The 17638-nt window shown below is 36.6% G+C and overlaps 1 protein-coding gene across 7 annotated transcripts in view; it reads left to right on the top strand.

Annotated features, from left to right (window-relative positions):
• The window catches only part of Fat3 (FAT atypical cadherin 3), a 651224-nt gene that overhangs the window by 529247 nt on the left and 104339 nt on the right, over nucleotides 1-17638 (top strand). For all 7 annotated transcript variants that reach the window (XM_013069628.3, XM_013069629.3, XM_004838019.3 and 4 more), the window contains 2 exons: nucleotides 11463-11738; nucleotides 14604-14814. In XM_013069628.3, coding sequence (XP_012925082.2) covers nucleotides 11463-11738; nucleotides 14604-14814 — 487 coding nt within the window. The remainder of the gene's footprint in view (nucleotides 1-11462; nucleotides 11739-14603; nucleotides 14815-17638) is intronic.

Consider the following 17638-nt stretch of genomic DNA (forward strand, 5'->3'; position numbering starts at 1 on the left):
CTGAGATCTAGATATCTTGTCCTCCCATTCTAGTCTCTATGCCAGTAGATCTTTATCCTGGCTGCATGGTGCAATCGCCTTGTTGGGCGGGGGGGCTCAAAATGCTGATGTCTTGGCCCCATTGCTAGAAAACTTTCTTAAACTTCTGGAGTCCATTTATGCTTCACTGCTAGCATGCACCTTGGCTTGGGGACGTCTTAATTTTGTTTCTCAAATGCATATGAAAGGGCATTTGGAGCCAGAAGGAGCAGGAAAGTTTCTGGCTGAGTTCATTAGAAAAGTTCTGCTCAGTTCATCTTCCTAAGTGACACCAACACAATTCTAGATAACAATATGAGGCAAATTTGCCTTAACTCTAAGATGTTCTGTTTTATTTCTTAACCAGAGACCTACCTAACCTAGTTATGGCAAAGAACTAGCACACATGCATATACTATAATTCTTCTCTTCCTCCTGCTTCTCTCTCATGGCCCCATGATCCCAGAAGGCATCACTAATTCAGCAGGGCTCTTTTCCTTTCTGACCCTAGAAGTGCCCTCAGAATCCTTCTCAACACAATGCTCTAGGTACTGAGAAGGAAGTTTTTGCAAACCTGGAAGAAAGCAAGTGTTGATTTATTTTAAATACAATGTAAGCATTTAAAACTATGCAGTTTTACAAAGGAGAGAGGGAGAATAGTTCATGTGCTTGTTTAGCCAACAGCTTCTTAGCTTGAAGCTGTTTCAAAAATTTGTGACTCTTTTGAGTCTGTTTGTAATTACAGAATGGGGAGAATTTAAAGGAAACAATAGGATTAATTTTAGTGCAGTCCCTTTACTTTTCCTTTAAATATACCCCAGAAAGGGAAATGACTTGGACATAATAAGGCAGCCAGTGTGCAGTATTTCCTGGTCCTCCAGCCTGTGTCCCTTCCTGGTAACCAGAGTGACCATATGACCCTATTTGCTTTAAAGAGTCCCATTTATACCTGTTGCACTGGTGTAATTATTAATAGTACTCATTTAGTCTCAGAATTGCCCCAATTGGGACAATAAATTATATGGTCTTCCTACATAAAACCATACTGCTTGGATTATTTTCAAGATTAATATCTATACACATGGAAAGGACCCTATGCCTGAGGTCCAAGGGACCTGCACAGTCTAAAAGTATCCCCTGAAGATTAATATAACACAACCCACCTGTAGTGTTGCTAAGTCTTTAGTGATAATTCACTTTAAATGTGAATTAAAATTGGATTTTAAAATTAGCCATTTCTTAGCATATGTAACCTCTACTTTTTAAATTCTACTTAAAAGCCCAAAGCATATTTGAATAAAATACAAATAAAGTGTGGAATCATATTCATTCCCAGCCTTTTTTCTACAGTTTTATACCTGTTGAATTAAATGGTATTCAGTGTGCCCAAAATGTTATGAGAACTTGTTCAATATTTTTAGAATGAATATTAGATACTACATATTCAGCAGGTCCTAAATGGAAGGTATTTTGTGTCTATAAAGCACACAACTGATTCATGTTAACCAAAAAAAGAAGAAAAAGAAAATGAAAAAAAGAAAGAAAGAAAGAAAAAGAAGTCAATGAGACCTGTATTTTAGAGTTTCATTAGGACCATTTGAAAAATCATTTAATACCATTTATTGCACAAATATTTTTAAAGTTAAAACTATGGGCTAAGAGCTGTATTAGGTGGTTACAGTAACAGAATTATGTGAAGTTTTTTTGTTTGTTTGTTTGGTTTGGGGTTTGGTTTCAGTGTTTGTTTGTTTGTTTTTGAGACAAATTCTCAGTATGTTGCTAGGGAGGTCTCCAACTCCTGGGCTTAAGAGATCCTCCTGCCCCATCCTTCTACATAGCTAGGACTACAGGCATTTGCTACTGTGCCCAGCTAATGATACCAAGTTTTAAATCCAAATGACTGATATGCCTCATTTTTAAAAACATTAATATGGAAGCATATATTGCAAGACTTTGAATCCATACATTGTTTGAGTACTATGCTTGTTGATTTGATTTAGATTAATATCTAGAATAATTCAGAAGGAGTTCAAGAATTTGAGTGAAATTGTAGATCCTACTTGAATGGGTCAAATAAAGGAAGTTAATAAAGAGTCAAAAGATTTGCTTGCAAACGTATACCAGTCACTCTGTTTCCAGAGCTTCTTCCTTCTTATGAAATAAAAACTAAAAGTTTCCAAAGTATAAATTGTGTGACATTACATTATTACCATCAGAAAACCATCACTGTCAATCGAGCTGTGTTAGACCTGAGTCCCCCACCAACCTCTACAAATTAAGCCTCTCTCACATTTATCAAGGCCTCCCTGGCAGTGGTGACAAGAAGCGTTCTCTGAATTAGTCAACATTTTTTTAGTGTCAGGGACATTTGAACAAAAAGATGTTTGGGCAATAAAAGGCATTTTAGATTTCTTTTAGAAACCACTTATGCATACCCCAATCCGTGACCTTAAGCAATTTAATGATTTCACCAGCAAACAGATATCTTTCTCCATATAACTAAATAAATGTCCTGTAGCCCAAAGACACCTGTTCAGTATTCCTTTGAGAACTTTCTCTCCTTTGTTCATTTAGGATCATAAAACATGGTATGACACAGGCTTCAAATCAGCCATAAACAACATGTTGAATTTTACTTCGCAAATGTCAAATAAATCAGAGCCTCGGGGATTTGGTGTCTACATGTAAATCCTTCCTTCATCTTCATTTTGTCCCACTCTTCCAACTCTCACAGGGTTCTTGTGCCTCAGAGCTACAAAATCTGAAGATGAATAAACATCCTTTTCTTTACTGAGATTGCTGAGTTTAGTACATAATATGAAAAGGACCTGTGAGTTCCAAGTTACAAAGATTTCATAGGGAGTAAGCAGAAGAACAAAGCCTCTCGACATTCGCAGAAACCTCTCAGTGAGATGGACAAAGGCCTCTACACAAAAATTATTACACGCTTTATAATATAGCATTGTACCAGATTGGTCCCATGTCATTGTCTTAGAAGTTCGGAGATGAGCAAGGTTGTCTGGCTTAGAAGGGAAGGATGAGAGAGAAGTGATGCTAACTGCACTGCAGTTGGAGAAGAGATGAAGAATAACAAGAAGCACTGGCTGCTAGAAGTTGACTAACTTCTGGAGAGTATTCAGGCAGAACAAGAGGCTCAAGAAGAGCAGAAATAATGAAGTTCCAAGGAGGAAATATCTACCTTCCTTCCAAACACAGACGACCACTACAAAATGATTTTAGGGAGATTGTGTGCCTAGTTCTCAGACTATGATTTTTACATATCATTTTAGCATGGCAAGGAACCAGGATTCCTTGTAGAAACAGTTAATTCCAGGCTTAGGGCAGGATCCTGGGCATCTTATGCTACTAGAAATGACTAGCGTAATCATGTTAAAAGGTAATAAGGGGCAATTTGAATTGGCTCCTACTAGACAAGATGGGAAACCCATTTAACTTAATTGTTTTATGAGTCAGGTACTATTTATTGCAAGCAGAATGGTCATCCTCCATCTCCCTGAGAAGTTGTCCACATCCTAATCTTTGGGATTATCATGTTATGCAACATGTCAAAAAGAACTTTGAAGATGTACTTAAGGTTACAGATATTAAGGCAGAAAGTGGATCCTGGACTGTCCAGGTTCCAGGTAGGCACAATGTAATTGCAGAAGCCCTGACCCAGTTATTTTTCTCCAGTTGGAGTCAGAAGAGAGGTAACAAATGTGAAGATAGAAATTCTAAGTATGAGATTGTCTTTAGATATTATTAATAGTTTGAATATGAAGGGGCAGCATGACAAGGAATACAGGTGACTTTAAGGGGCTGAGAGAGACTCCCAACTGACAGCCAGCAAAGAATCCAGGACCCTAGTCCTATAACCACAAGGACTATATGCCATCGACAACCTGAATAAACTTGGAACACATTAATCCCAAGAGTGACCAGAAAGGAACACATTTGTGCCAACCCCTTGATTTTGGTCTTGACTTCTGGCCTACAGAACTATGAGAAATAATAGTGGATGTGGTTTTAAACTTCTAAGTTTGTGGTGACTTTTTATGGTAGAAATAGGATACTAATCCACTATTGTCATCCCTGTAAAATAGAGGCAAAACAAAGTTAGATGACTTGAGTATATTGTGGGTTTACAAATAAACAATCAAGTTCCAGAAGCTGCTCTTTCAAATACTGCACTATGATGCCTTTCAAAGGCAAAATTAAATCTTTGATTTTTGTTCCAAGGCAGGAGATTTTTACAATGGTTGATTGGAAGACATGATGTCTACTTTCATCATCAGAATGTCTCATAGCCATGCTAGGAAAGATAGCAAAATACCTGATCTCTTCCTAAACTCTACTTCAATAAGATGAGTTATTGACCCTGTTTTACCATATTACACACATTACCAAGGATGAGACATTGTAGATTTTAACAACTTCCCACCTAAATCTACCAACACACTCTGAGCTACTGCATTTTTATAACAAATATAAATGAATCTAGAATAGGGCTCTTCCAAAGGGTCATTGATTAAAAATACATAGCAAGACATAGTAACATATAACACCTAATATTTTCACAACAAGACATTTCCCTGTAACACTAGGAAAGTTAACTCAAGTGTTGTCATCATACTCATTTACTGGTGAGAAATTGAGACATAGGGTGTTTAGATGACTTGCCTAAGTAGACCCAGGTAAAGAAATACAAACCCTTCTGAAAATCATACTCCATCCCAGGAACTTTCTCCTACTCATTTCTTTATATAAATACACAATGCAATTCATTGGGGGAAAGCATATGGTATAGTGGAAGAAGCTCTCACCCAAGTTGAAGTCAGCACTTGATAAACTGTTGTTCATGATACGAAGGAAACTGGCTCGATGTTTTCTTCCTCAAGGGGCTAAGACCTTTTGTAAGAATTAAAAAAGATGAGAAATTTCTTGGAAGCTATGAAGTGCTAAACATATTCAGGCCTTATTAATGAATCTGGTTCTCAACTTAAAATTGCAACAACGTACCTGGTAGCCACAAACTATTTGTGTGACTTTTACTGTTATATGTGAAAGCAGAGATAGTAAGGGCCAAATAATATAAAAGTTACATTGATTCAATGTGCACATTCGAGATGCATGATTTTGTGATTTTAATAAGTTTTTCTTATCCAAGCTATGTTTTGGATTTGTAAAGATATAAAAACCAGCTTATACTTTTATTCTCCCCAGACAAACCTGCCATTAAAAATCTGTCTCTTATAATCTCCACAATTCTGAAACCTTGCAAAGGCAAGTTCACTGAACTAGGCCTTAGCCTTTCTGGTGGAGGTCCTGAATTCCCTGGGGCTGGGAGGATGACCTGCCTTTCAGAGGTAACCCATGACAGTTACCCTTTGAGGAGCTCTTAGTGCTCTATGTGCCATGTTTAGAGTTAGTTCCTCACAAGTCCACTTCCTTAGAAAGCAGATTTTATCTTGAAGATCTGGCTTTGTCTTATTATCTCCCTCCACCAGACACCTGTTTAAAGAGATGGGGAAAGCAAATCATTTTGCTAGCACTGTTCCATGATTCCTAGATCAAGAGATTTCCCAGGAACATCTTTTTCATGAAGGGTTTTCTCTCATCTACTTCAGTGTCATCTGCCTCTAAGCAAGTGAAGAAGGCAGGGCCCCAACTCTTCCTAGGGTGTTTAGAAAACACTGAAGCAACTGCAACTGCATACAGATAAATAGAGAGCATACTGACTCTTAAAATAGAAGACTTTCTTTTAAAAAAATGTAATAATAAAATTTCATATGTAATAGATCTTTGCTTGACAACTTAGGAAAAATCAATTTTTGAAAATGAATACCAATTTTAAAGGCAGCAAGAAACTTTCTGTTTAAAATAATGTCATGATTAATGTTTCTGAAACGAGAATAGTTATGACTGTATTTTATTTTATTTTGCTACCAGGGATCAAACTCAGGACCTTGTGCTTGAGAGGTAGGCGCGGTGCCACTGAGCTAAATCCCTAGCCCAGTCCATCATTTATTTTGTAAAGTAGGATTTCTTTATAGCAAAGAACGTAATATTCGCATACATATTTGTTTATATAATTGTTACATACATTCATTCTTAATGTATATGTAACTTAAATGCCCATGGGAATGATATGATGGGATGAGGGCTGGATTGTATCCATAGGACCTAGGTTAGAGGCTGGACATACCCCAGTGACTTTGGACACATCCCTTCATATTTTCCCTGTTGATGAACTAGGGATAATAAAGTCTAAGAAATTAATATCATATTGGACACGGTAAAACAAGTTCAAGCTGACATGACTTTTCTGCTTCAAAAACAAAACCTAAAAAATAAACTTGTGAGCTTTAACTTTGGAGAGAATATAAGCGGCATCTCCCCTGAAATCACATCCATAGGATGCTTTAAATATGATTTTGAAATGCCAGCAGAGGCAGAACAGAATTTCAGTAATTTAAAACTTAATTGGCTCTAATAAAAGACAGAGCTCTTACCCTGCAACCTGCCCCTGTGGACACTTCATACCATGAGCCTTTGTAAAGCAAGACTTGGCTTCTACCCAGACTTGGCTTAGAAGAGCTTGCAAAATCCAAAGTGTTTGTGGTGGGCAGCATTGAAACCAGCTCTGAAGAGACTTCCTATATTCAGGTTTCCTCCTGCTTTGATTCCATTGTACTTCCTTAGGCATTTCAATTACCATTTTGAACACAACATCTCTGAGAGTTACTTTGCTTTGTTTGTTAGTTCAGGAGCTCACAAATGGCCCCAACTGTGGGAAATAAAAAGCAAATGAGGAGAAGGAAGTCTTTTACAGAGAAACACTTGTTCTGACTGTAGATTAGGCTCAAGACAAAGGAAGCAGAAAGAGGCAAGCTTTTCAAGAGCACATCAACTTTGAAACTTTGTGAAGGTCAGGGCAGGCTTGTTGGCCAGAAAGGCTTTTTCATCCATTAATATAACTGCGTCTGCGAAGAAAAATATTTTAGCATCTTGACTACATTAACTTGGACATTTTAAAGGAAAGAACTAGCATCACCGCATCTAGTATGGTTTTGCACATACATGGAAGATGAAAACAACACCTGAAACTCTATTGGCACACTTTTCAACACTGTTTCTAGCACAAAGTACAGGGCAAAGTTTGTCCCATATTAGGATCATTCCAGGGGACAAGTGTCACTGTCCCTTTTCTCTTACTCAGAAAAATATAAATGTATCAAAATGAATGATAGTGTAGCTACTTATAAATATAGTCATAGCCTGGCAACATTTATTTTAAAAAACTGAATAGCTTCCTGCTGTGCAGCCAAATACTAGTATATTATGCAATGGAGAATCATTAGAGGCTTTTTATTAGTCAGGGAAAAGATAAGACCATTACTATGTCCACTGCTATTTAATGTGTTCTTAATACTAGACAATGCAAGTAGACAAGATAAAGCACTTTGCGTAATAAGAATTATAAAGGAAAGGAAGGAGCATCTCTATTTGCATGTAATAGAATGATTTACCTGGAAAACTCAGAAGAGTTACTGGAAAAACTACTGAAAATGGTAGGAAAATTTACTAAAATAACATTATAAATTTTACAGAAAATAGCCTGTACATATGGCCCAAAACATGAACAAACATGAGAAGATATATTGAAAAAGAAGATCTCACTTAAGATAAACTCATCCTTTAAAAATATTCAAGACATACTTGAGGCAAACTAAAATATCCCAGAAAACCAAGACAGCAGATCTAAACATTTTAAAAAAGACGAATTATGTTCTTGGAGAGGAAGACCATGTTATAAAGAAATCAGTTTTCTCTTAGTTAACCTAGCATAAGCCCAATTAAAAATACCATCAAGCTATATAAGTTGATTGTAAAGTGTGTAAGGAAGAACATAGCCAGGAAAACTCTGAAAAAGAACAGAAAGATAGCCTTGCTTTTCCAAACATTAAGAAGTATCATAAAACTTCTACAAGTAAACATTTTGTTAGTATTGAATGAAAAAAACAGATAAACCCTTGTATTAGAATAGAAAATCCAAAATTACTAATTGCATATGTAAATTTAGTATAGAATAAAGTGGCTCCTTACATCAATAGAAAGTGATCAGCTTTTTTAAAAGTAGCACTGAAAAATGCAGAGCTATGTGAGGAAAAAAAATTGGATTCATTCTTCAAATAATATGCCAGGATTCCTCACACAATATACCAGAAAAGTTCCAAATGGATCAGAGATATAAAGAAAAGAAAATGTAGAAACACTATTTTTAAAAGATGAGTGTGTTTTGCTATAACCCAAAAGTACAGATAATATTCTAAACTGTGACTTAGCATCCAGAATCAATGAAGAAAAGATTGAGGTCTTCAATTTAGCATAACAAAAAATCACTGTGGGCAAAATAAAATACATAACAAAATTGAAAACGTATTTGAAATTTATATCACCAAGTTAGCAAAAATAAAGAAGGAAAAGACCATCTAACCATAGAAGAATAAGCTGTTATAAATGCTTCAACAACAAAAAAATGAAAATGGCTCTTAAATATATGAAAACTATACTAAAATATCACTTTTCATCTATCATACTGGCAAAAAAATTCAAATCTTTCTCTCTTTTTTTAATTTTTTGGTACCAGGGATCGAACTCAGGTCCTTGTGCTTGCACAGCAGGCTGTGAAACCACTGAGCTAAATCCCCAGCCCAAAAAATTCAAATCTTAACGTTTTCTTTCTTGGCAAGGCTGTGAGAGATAGTCATTCTTATATATTGTTGTGTGAATGCAAAATGATAAGACCTTGTAGAAGGGAAGTATGGAAATAACTAACAAAATTATAAAAGGACTTATCCTCTAATCAAGCAATCCCAATTCTTAGATGCAAATATATGCTACCAAAAATATGAAAATAAGCATGACCGCAAGGCTCCTCTCTATATACTTTCTAAAATCAAAAATTGAAAATATCTGAAATTAACACCAACACAGGAGTAGTAGAATTAACTATGATAGATCTAACCAATGGAGGAACATCTCTATAATGCTGTGGAGTTATCTTAAGTACGTGTGCAGGTTTCTCAATGATACTAATGACATTTTTGGTCAGATAATTCTTTGTTGTAGGGGGCTTTCCTGTGTATGGTAATATGTTTAGCAACAACCCTGTCCTAAACATACTAGATGTCAGCAACATCTCTACTTCCAGTTGTGACAATGCATTTTAGAAGTGACATTTTTGCAAATTCCCTGTGGAATAAAATTATCCCTTGCTTGAGAACAAATGTCATTTCCATGGGAGAAAGAAAAAAACAAATGTAAAAACAATGAGATTACATAAAAATTTGAAATGGTAATAGCTGTATAAACTAATGAAATAATTACTTTTTAAAAATATCCTTTTCTAACTGTCCAAGGAATAAGCAAAAATATAATAGCCAATACAGAAGCAACAAGTACTCCTATCACTAGATTGTGGTCTCTAACTACCATTTCTAACTAAAAAGAAGCCAAGGTTTTTGGGCAAGATGAATTATTTAGGATTGGTGCAGAAAAAAATGTCCAAAACAACCCTGGAAAAAATTACCAGGAACAATTAAAAAGTAATCAAGGAGCCATAGGGTTGTATCAAAAATTTCAAGAGCCAATCTGAAGAGAATCCCACTGGCCAAAAAAGGACTGACTATGCATCAATAAAAGGACTATCTGTATATCAATCCATCAATAAACATACAGCTTTAATGGGCAGAAACAATCAGATGTGATTGAATTCATGAGTTTGTAATAATGCTTGAAAGAAATACCTCATTAGTCATTTTCAAATACCACACCACACCGTCTTATTTCAAAATGATTAAGAGAAAGAAGTATTTACTCTACCTTTTTTATCTGAACTGTACTTCAGAGTAACCAAATAGTTGTGAAATTTCTTTTTACAAAACTATTCCAGCCAATAAATGTAAAGGAATCATAGAATTAGAATATTAACATTTGAAAATTTTAACAAATTAATGTTAATCTATGCAATGATTATCCATGGCTGCCAGCATCACAGAATAAGAGAAGGAGCCAGATATTATGCATCTCCAGAAGGAAGTATACTGTGTCATTCAGAAGATATGTTTGTCAAAAAGAGAAGGAATGGGAAATTAAACGGGAATTTTCTTGAGTCTCCTAGATCAAACAACCAATTTATGAAACATACAAGGAACAGAGAGATGTTTAAAATAAAACCACAGGGATGTTATGAGCAAAATTCATACTGAGAACTAAAGAAAAAATGGCCCAGTTTCTTCAACACCAATAGTAACAACATAAAATGGCAAAGAAACAGAAAGCAATAGAGGAGGAACCTATAAATTAAAATATAATTGGGCCAGGGATTTAGCTCAGTGATTCCGCTGCCTGCCCCTCAAGTGCAAGGTCCCGAGTTTGATCCCTGGTACAAAAAACAAAAAACAACTACAATAAAATATAATTAAAGGACATATCAACCAATTGCAATGTTTGGACCTCATTTCCATATCCAGGTTAAAATAAATTAATATATATTCACATATATGTATATAAACACTTGCACAATGTCTTAAAACAATTGGAGAAATATGAACACCAACCGATGATGTTGAGGAATCACTGTGTCCCCCATTTATGTGTAATAATACTATTAAATGTGTGTGTTTTGTTTATTCTGAGTATCTTTTAGAAACACATGTTTAAATTATATGATGGCTGGTATTTGTTTCAAAATAATAGGGGTAGCAGATAAGGATGAAGGGAGGATAGATGAACCCGCAGTAGCCATGAACTGATCATTGTCAAAGCTGAGCGATGAATACAAGAGCATACATTGAACAGTTACTTTTATATCTCACTGGAAATTTTCATAACACAACACTTTATGAAAGACAACAACTTGGAAGCTTCCATTTTATGTATCACTAGCGCCATGTTCTTGGCAACACCCTTCCCATCTAAAGGACAACCACAGAGTGTGGACAGTATAGATGGGAAGTTCTGACTGTGCTGAGTCTACCTGTTTGTTCCTCCCTTTCCTCTGCCTATCTCTGTGACTCTTCCCCTTTCTGTCACTGTTACCACATAAGTTCACCATGAGAAGAAACACGTAACAAGAACTTTCAGTACTAAAAATTTACAAAATGAAAGTCACCTTATACCTTCTGGTGGCTGCCTCATTTGTTCAATTAACAGTGAGAATATTGATCAGCTCATAGTTTATGTTCCTGGTAATGTGAACTGCTGGTTTATGATCAACTTCTCATTACAGTATTTTTATAAGAGAGCTTCCTACATGTTGAGAAAACTGCTAGAAGCCAGGACCCAAGGACAAGGGAGGAAAAGAAAGAGGGAGGGAATCTCTTTTATTGACAATGAGTGAATTGGCATTAGTCATTAATCTTGTCTTCTTTTAACTATAGGTATTTATTAAAGTGCTGGACAATAATGATAATGGCCCAGAATTTTCTCAGCCAAATTATGATGTGACAATTTCTGAGGATGTGCTTCCAGATACAGAAATACTGCAGATTGAAGCCACAGATAGAGATGAGAAGCACAAGCTGAGCTACACTGTCCACAGCAGCATTGATTCCATCAGTATGAGAAAGTTCCGGATTGACCCCACCACTGGCGTGCTCTACACTGCTGAGAGACTGGATCATGAGGCCCAGGATAAGCACATTCTCAACATAATGGTAGGACCAAACTGCTAACTTGCTCTCTTGACCGAACTGTTAACCATGCAAGGCACAAACACCTTAGTCTTCAGAAGTATAGGGCCCTTCAGTTTTGTAAGTAGCGGTAAATTTGGTCTTTTCATTGCCAGGTTGCATTCATTTTTTTACTTTTTTATTTCAATGAAGAATTACCATTGTTACATAGCAACTCCATTTTTTTCCCCCAAACTGAAATATTAGATAAATTCTGCAGACGTTGGCAGCTCAGTAAATGCTGATGACAGACTGCCTTGATAGGGAAGGAACAGGCCAAGTTCCCAGGCTGTATGGTTGGTTTGCCTCCAAAAGATAATGTGAAAATTTTTAAAAGAAGTTCTTCAAGAAGTTAATCACAGGGTAATCATTTGCTCAACCTATGCAATGCTCCTTGGAAGCATTTACAGACCAAGTTTACTACTTATTGCACTGGCATTGGACCTAGTACTGAATACAGGAACACAGAAGAAAGAGATCACAACACATACCAAACCCTGCAGAGTTGTTAAATCTGAATTTGTGTTCATTTATGTTCCTTCAAATTATATAGGAGAAATTTCTTTAGTTTAAAATGAGGCTTGTCCTGCTTACATTATTGAAAAGTAGAGATTAAGAAGAAACATCCTTCTTCATTTGTGTCCTATCCAATGGACCCTTGACTTACAAATTCAGTTTATTCACGAGGGCTGGTTGTAACTCAAGAGGCTCAGGTTCCTCTACACAGCCTTCAAAGTCTCTCTCCTATATAATTTTAAGTCACATTTTCTTCCAGGCAGATCTCAGTGTCCTTAGAGAGACACTGGCCCAGGATTTCCTCAATTAACCACACACAAGAAAGGATGCTGTCGTGTTCCTTCCAGAACTTTATAAGGGTTGAATCTGTATCTGAGACCACTAGTGCAAGCAGCCAGCATTTGGGTCATAACTCAAGACTTTGGTGGTAATTTAAAACTAAAATTCCAGCCATAACCCAAGTTGGTTGTATCTCAGGCCAGTCATAACTCGAGAGTCCACTGCAATATGTCCCTTTTAACAACCTAAGAGCCCCATGGGCAATGCATAGACATTGCCTATCAAAGCCCTCACATGCTCCTGAAGACCAGGCAGAATGACAAAGACTTAATCTTGTATCCTGATTGGCTATAAAATACACTAAGACCCTATGAATTCCCAAGCAGCTGAAAGTATTGGTCCACTCAATGTTACTTTTCTTTCATGAGATGGGAAACCTTGCTGGGCAAGAGGAAATGTATGTTTCCTGCCCTTGCCTATGGTTTCCACCTAAAACTCTAAAGAAAAGAAAGGGCAGCTCAGAGTCATCTAATTCATCCCTCTGGCCATTCATCCATTCATTCATTCAAGAGATACTTCTTCAGCATGTAATGCGCATCAAGCACCACTCTAGGAACTGAGGACACAAAAGAGACAAAGTTCCTACATGTTTGGTGCTAATGTTCAAATGCAACTGGCCTACATATCAATAATCCCATAATAAAGAGTTCAGCTCAGACTTTAGTTATGGCAGACAAATCTGTAGAAATTCAGCATACTCAGTGGGTCAGTTTTGCATGTGTTTTCTTCAAAAGAAGAAACCTTGTGCTGGTGACTAACTTCATTCTCACAGTCCAAGTCATTTCTGTTCATTCTTTTCTTAACAAACTTAGAATTCAGTTTGGTCACCCTTTACCATTTATCATTTATGTTATTGAATATTTAGAAAAAACAAGTCCTTTATGCTGCCTTTCTCCAAGCCAAGCCACTTTAGTCATTTTACTAGTTCCTTCAAGGTGCTATTTATGAAACCCTTTTTCTTTTTGATGGCTCTTTTCTGTATATTTTCTAATTTCTTTATATCTTTCTGAAATTATGCAGTCTAAAATTGAACAAGCCAAAAGTACACATTTGATTAGTGCTGTGTCAAATTATAGCAGTACCATGTGGTTGTGGTTAAAGAATTGATTGTTTATAAGCTTCCCTCATATGCAACCAGGGGGAGTTTTAAAGCTCTTGGGCAAAGTTCTTTAGTAAAGTCACACTGAGGTCTCAACTTTAAAAATTAAACTTGACTTCATCTTACCAGAGTCACAGTTCTTTCTCAGCTATTGCCCTTTGTAAATATTGGATCTTCTTGCACAAAAGTACCACATGCTACCATTACCACTATTTTACTCCCTTTTCTTGGGCAGATTACCTCTTCCAGGAAACCAAATACTAGGTTAGATTCTCCTTCCTTCTCACTCTGAATGTACTTTCAATGTATCCCATGCCTTCACTTAGCACTGCGTGTTGTACTTATTTACTTACTTGTATTCTCCACCCAACTCTAAGCTTTTTGAGGATAAAGACTGCATTTCACTACTAAATCACTAGAGTCAAGCCAGGGATTTGATAGACAATAGATAACGATAAATGTTTGGTGAATGAATGGCCATGCAACATTGTATTCACAAATTCCACTCTTTAGTTTTCCCTTTAAAAGAGCCTCTGTGTACCATTCCATGAGCAACTTTAAACCTACATAAGAACCAGGAAGTAGCTGTGGAGGGGCCCAGAACAGAGTGCTGTGATTGTTCTATGAAGACATCAGTTGTGCAGGCATAGATTAAGCCAGACTATAGGCCAGGCATCCAATTGAGCAATAAAGATGAGGTGACCCCGCTTTTGATTTGTACAAAGTCAATCTCTTCTCATGGTAACACCACTTTTTGAGCACTTACTAGGTGCCAGGACTGGGTCAAGCACTTTGTGTGCATTATTATCTCATTTTGACTTCACTACTGACATAGCCATGTGAATTCTTTGCAATTTAAGATTTTAGTCCTACTCCTTCTTGTATTTTGCCTAAAGGTCAGAGATCAGGAGTTTCCTTATCGAAGAAACTTGGCCCGAGTCATTGTGAATGTGGAAGATGCTAATGATCACAGTCCTTATTTTACCAACCCACTGTATGAAGCATCTGTGTTTGAATCGGCTGCTCTGGGATCAGCTGTACTACAAGTGACGGCTCTGGACAAAGACAAAGGGGAAAATGCAGAACTCATATATACCATAGAAGCAGGTGAGAGCTGTTGCACTACACAGATTTCAGTGTATGGATGGCACTGGACCCTCAGTATTATATATCACCATGTAAAATGCAGATTGTTATGACTCAATGAAATTTTTGGCCAAGCAACCATCTTATTTATGTGTGATGGTGTATAAAATTCTTGGCATTTCAGTGATATGTTTTCTATTATTGACAGCAAGGAGAGAGTTTTCTCTTTGCGTTTAATCTCAGATTTTTTTCTGGAATGTAGGAGAAGAAATGTGTAATACATTCTGTGGCTTTTACACATGGGCCAACAAGCCATGGCCTCAGACTAGAATAACCGAAGTCTCAGGGCTGCTTGGCTGTTCGGTGAATTGAATTTCACATATCTTTGTTTATTTATTAGTAGGTGGGTTGTGGGCTTCAGAATTCCCCCTCAGCCCCGTGGTAAGCACAGGTTCACTTCATTGGTGGCAGTCTGAGGAGAGGAGTAGTTAGTAGACAAGGGGTTTGATTTACCTGCTTAACCTGACAGATAAGCAACCACAGCCTTGTGTTTTGTTAAATTTAAAAAATTTTAAAGTCAATTTTAACATCCATAAGACAAGCTCCTAGTTTATAGGTGGTTTGAAGATCGATAGCTAGACAGCATTATGACAAAGAGATAAATATCCAAGCAAGAGATAGGACTGTGGACCTAAAAATGACAGATATCCTTTATCTGCTCTATTTTCCTTCATCTGTTCTGTCTTTTGGAATATTCAAACCACATATTTCCAAAATGTTCTGCAACATTATGTCTACTCTGCATAATGCCAAGCACATTCTCCTTTCATGCCAGTGATAGAAAGGCTTCTTTCCTTTCGTATAAATGTAGAGTATTTTTATGAGTAGTTGAATTAAAATAGAAATACTAGAATGACAGTTTGTGATTAGACATATTTTTAAAAAGTCAATAACCTTTAAAAAAAATCCCTGCATCAAATAATAATCTAGCGCCAGGGATTTAGCTCAGTGGTTCCACCGCCTGCCTCACAAGCTGAAGGTCCCGAGTTTGATTCCCAGTACCAAAATAATTATAATAATAATAATCTAAAACTATTTCCTGTTCTAGGCCCTGGAACCTCTATACAGAAAACAAAAGAAAAAGAAAACTTATTGGTCCCTAACAACCAGGTGCCCCTAGAGAATACCCCCATTTCTTTTCTAGATTTTCATGAGATTTTCTTTCAACCTAAAGCCTTAGTAGTACTTTGAAATGCTACTTTGCATCTCTTGATTCTGATAGAACATTTTTTATTATTTAATTATATAATCCTTGTTCTTTCGGTTCCACAAATACCATAAGGAAACCTTTCAGAGAAAATGTCATCTAAGCCAAAAATTCTTTTTATTGTTTTTTTTTTTTTTTGCTAATCTTGTCTTTTTATCCATGAATATTCATTCATGCCTCTAAATTGTTTTACATCATTTGGATATAAAGCTTATTTTTAACTTTTCTATAATTTTTCTAAACATTTGTCTGTCTACCTCTATTTGCTTTTTACATTGTCATTGAGACTACTAATTGTACTTCTCTTAGATAGCCAGATTATTTTTAAACCACTATGGAGATTATCAAGAAGTAATTTAACTTATCATCCATGCTCTACTTATGTTTTAAACTCTACAGCTACTGCCTGGTTCTCTGTCATTTCTTTAACAACTGACTAAAGCAAATATAAAAAACTTCCTTTATAAAGAAAACCCAAATTTCCAGAAAACCACAAAAAAGATTGTGATCTCAAGAAAAAAAAAGACCTCTGATTATGTGTGTAAAGAATAATAAGAATTACAATGTGCACAATAAATCTCTCACAAATGGTAGGCTCCTTCACAGACTCACAGATGTACCCTGGCCAGGCAAACTCCTTCCCAGATGATGGGAAGAGAGGCAGATCCCTGATGCTTCAGTATTTTGAAGCAAATGACAGGTGGCTCTGTAAAATGTTACATTTTATTTAACTTCTCTAACAAACCTCAGATAAGCAAGATTTTACTGTTTATTGGTAGGCCATAAATTTCCTGTCTCTTGCCTGGCCTCTGAAGTAACTGCTGAAGCTATTTATTTTGACCTGAAGGACTGAGGCAGAATTTAACTGCAGAGTTGCAGGTCATCTGTCTAGTTTAAATTTTGTGTTTGGTGCCACTGATGGTTCTGAGGCAGCAGAGTATAAGAGAAACCAGGCTAAATGTTGAGTTAGATAGAGATCTACTAGATCCTAAAATGTATACACATAGAGAATTTAAAATGTTTTTTAGATTGATCTCTCCTCTTAATCCTCAGGTAAGGACTGAGCACCTTCTTTGTGGTAGGGACTGTCCTATATAGCAGATAAGTAATGATAGTTAAGAAAAGAACAGCTTGTACTCAATTGTGAAAAGTCCACAAGAAGCCATAGATTGCAGAAAACAAGCAGAGATTCATTTCCCAAAGATTCTAGACTAGAAGGAGCAAATAAGCAGGAAGTGGATTCCAAGGAAATGAATCAAGAGTGTGGAAGAGGAAAGGGGGAGGAGCTAACATATGAGCACAGTGTGCTGGTAGGGTATAACAAGCAGATCCAGGGCCATGGGACAGCAGGTTTATGGAGTTTAAAAGCTGTCTCCATTTCATGCCCACTGTAATACATCTTGCTAGGGATGAAGAAATGTTGCTGGGCCTGCAGTGAGAGAGGACTTCCCTAGAAACTCTGAGGTAGGATCCCATAATCTATGAGAGCAGAGACCTGCTGTGTTAGCATTCATCAGTCATGGCTGGAAAGTGACCATTGCTTAGAGGAAATGCTTTCTGGCTCAATTCCATGATGCT

Source organism: Heterocephalus glaber, unplaced genomic scaffold (assembly GCF_053883595.1).
Source record: "Heterocephalus glaber isolate CG9 unplaced genomic scaffold, H.glaber_assembly_v1.0 deba00001429, whole genome shotgun sequence".
In the NCBI taxonomy this organism is placed as follows: domain Eukaryota; kingdom Metazoa; phylum Chordata; class Mammalia; order Rodentia; family Bathyergidae; genus Heterocephalus; species Heterocephalus glaber.